This window comes from Schistosoma mansoni, chromosome 4 (assembly GCF_000237925.1).
Source record: "Schistosoma mansoni strain Puerto Rico chromosome 4, complete genome".
NCBI lineage: Eukaryota > Metazoa > Platyhelminthes > Trematoda > Strigeidida > Schistosomatidae > Schistosoma > Schistosoma mansoni.
In genome coordinates, this window is record NC_031498.1 from 763,957 (window position 1) to 766,588 (window position 2,632).

At 35.9% G+C, this 2,632-nt stretch overlaps 1 protein-coding gene across 1 annotated transcript in view; it reads right to left on the reverse strand.

Moving 5' to 3' along the window:
* Positions 1-310: 310 nt before the first annotated feature.
* Positions 311-2,632, reverse strand: part of Smp_202630 (uncharacterized protein) — a gene marked incomplete at both ends in the record, with an annotated part of 11,110 nt that continues 8,788 nt past the window's right edge. Inside the window, one exon of the mRNA XM_018796480.1 lies at positions 311-561. Within this exon, the coding sequence (XP_018651618.1) occupies positions 311-561 (251 nt within the window). The remainder of the gene's footprint in view (positions 562-2,632) is intronic.

The following is a 2,632-nucleotide window of genomic DNA, read 5'->3' on the forward strand; positions in this document are numbered from 1 at the left end:
GCGAGACAACAAACCACATTCTAGCGGGAGAAGAAATCAGGAAGAGGCGCTGGAAGTGGATAGGACACACTTTGAGGAAATCATCCAACTGCATCACAAGACAAGCCCTCACATGGAATCCTGAAGGTCAAAGGAGAAGAGGAAAATCAAAAAACATATTACGCCGAGAAATAGAGACAGACATGAGAAGAATGAACAAAAACTGGATAGAACTAGAAAAGAAGGTCCAGGACAGAGTGGGTTGGAGAATGCTGGTCGGCGGCCTATGCTCCATTGGGAGTAACAGGCGTAAGTAAGTAAGTAATACTTATTAATAACACAATACAGGTAGTGTTAGTAGTGTATGTCGATAATGATAAAATAATTGAATTAAATTTATTAAAACAATATAGTAACTATAATTCATTTTTTTAAGAATTGAATTAGCTGAATTACATTTATCTTTATTACAAAAACATAAATGACCAATTGATGAACGTGATTCAGCTATACAAACTAAATATTTCTCCATTTTCATATTTAAACTTGTTGAACAATTTCGTATTAAATGTTTTTGTCCATCTAGTTGAATGACAAAACAAAAAGAGAATAAGAAATATTAGATGCGTTAATATTTGTTGACAAACAATAAAATATTAAATAGGAATAATGTATATTTGTAATATCTCAGCGAAGTGAATTTGAAGTAAATCCAATGTTTCGCCTGGCAATCTGGTCCAAGCAGTTCTGTAAATGAGGCTGACCCAGATGTTGCTTGAAAAGATATACGAACAACTGTGGACACAGCAGCAACATCTATATAAGAACTTTCGTCTAAATTAGAGCAAATAGTTTTACAGTATTTGGGCGCCAAGTTGATGTAAGACATGTAATAGGAATAATGTATATTTGTTAAATCTCAGAGAATGAATTTGAAGTAAATCCAACGTTTCACCTGGCAATCTGGTTCAAACTTTTTCAAGGAAATATAATCAAAACATCAAACTTATCGAATATATACAGGGTACATGGTTTTTCGGTTCATTGTACACTGAATAGTTCATCCAATCAACGTTAAAAATGTTCAAACATATAACTAGTTTAAACATTTTTAACATGTATTAGTGAGTGTAAGAGACTTGTGATATGAAATGATAAGTGTGTTAGGATAACATATTGTTACCCCCAAACGCCCTGGTATGGCTGAGAGTGGAGAGAGTCCGCTCTCCCTCTACAAATGCTCTCACATGGTCACGCGTATATAGCCTGGGTCAGAGAAGTCCTACTCACTGCCTTCTCGTGCCTCGACTGTTGTTTACGAAATTGAGAGGACGAAAAGCGAATGTCCGGTGCTTTAACCGGGTTCGTGCACACAAAGAGTCCACCTAGGGGAGTTGGAAAACCCTAATCCCAAACCAATGGTGTGCATGGGCTCCAGTATCCTGAGGGAACAAATGACGTATGAACCATTCGTCGGTCACCAGCTACCATGAGACTGCATCTCCTTACGATGCTCCACTGCCTTATGGATCAGACCTTTAGGTCAAAGGCTCGGGGTGTGGCCCCTTAAGAAAACCACGTGCTTTAGTTTGGGCACCTGGGCAGTATTACAGCCCTCACACAAATCAAATGAGATTTGTGTGGCGCATATGTATCCGGTGCTTCCTAGTACCAATATTTATGTGTTTAAATAAATAAACACATTGTATATATCCGTAAAAGGTGAAAGGAGAAATTTTATTCACAATATATTGTCTCCTGTCGGTGAAGTTTTAAGAAAATATACGATTTTTATAATATATGATATGAATCATATATGTGTCACAGCATGTATAAAATGAAGATAAATAAACAAAAGAATGAATTCGAAGAGGAAGAATGTAGTTTGAAACTGAATATGTGTTATTTTTAATGTTCCAATCAATTGGGTTGTTTGTGGAGATTTTTTGTAATTTTTTTATATATATTTGAAATCACGAGTCAATTGAAGCTAGACCACCATGGAAAACCTGGAAGCACTGGACGGCTGTTTCGTCCTATTGTTTAGCAAATTCCGATGAGATTTAATCATTTAATGTAATTTTTGTCATTCAGATAATACTGTGAAATTATTCGCTCTAATTTAGACAAAAGTTCTTATATAGACTATAAAATATTTAAAAGTATATACATATATATATATATATATATATATATATATATATATATATATATATAATAGAAGGCAGTACAATAATAGAAGGCAGTTCTGTTCGCTAGTATCGCCTTCTGATTACCACTGGCGATGAGAGAAGCTAATGATTTCTGGTCATTGTTCACGATCATATTTGTCATTGGTTAAGGGAAAACCGTTGGCTCGATAGACAAACAAGTTATTATTAACTTCGTATCGTCAGATAACCCGATCAAGCTAACGAGAAAGAATTGATTCTAACACATATAGTTCTGGAATGATCTAACCCATGAGTCCTTCCTTCTGAATTCTTTGGTCTTGAGGAGTGTCTATTTGAGAGAGAATACTTAGACCTCGAACTAGGAGAGTTTCGAGATACTGATCGATGTCTCTCTGAATATCCTGATCTATCTCTGTGTCGCTTCGACGGTGGCGAAAAGTCCTGATCTCCATGTCTTCGCATCGCACTAAGGCCTAAAT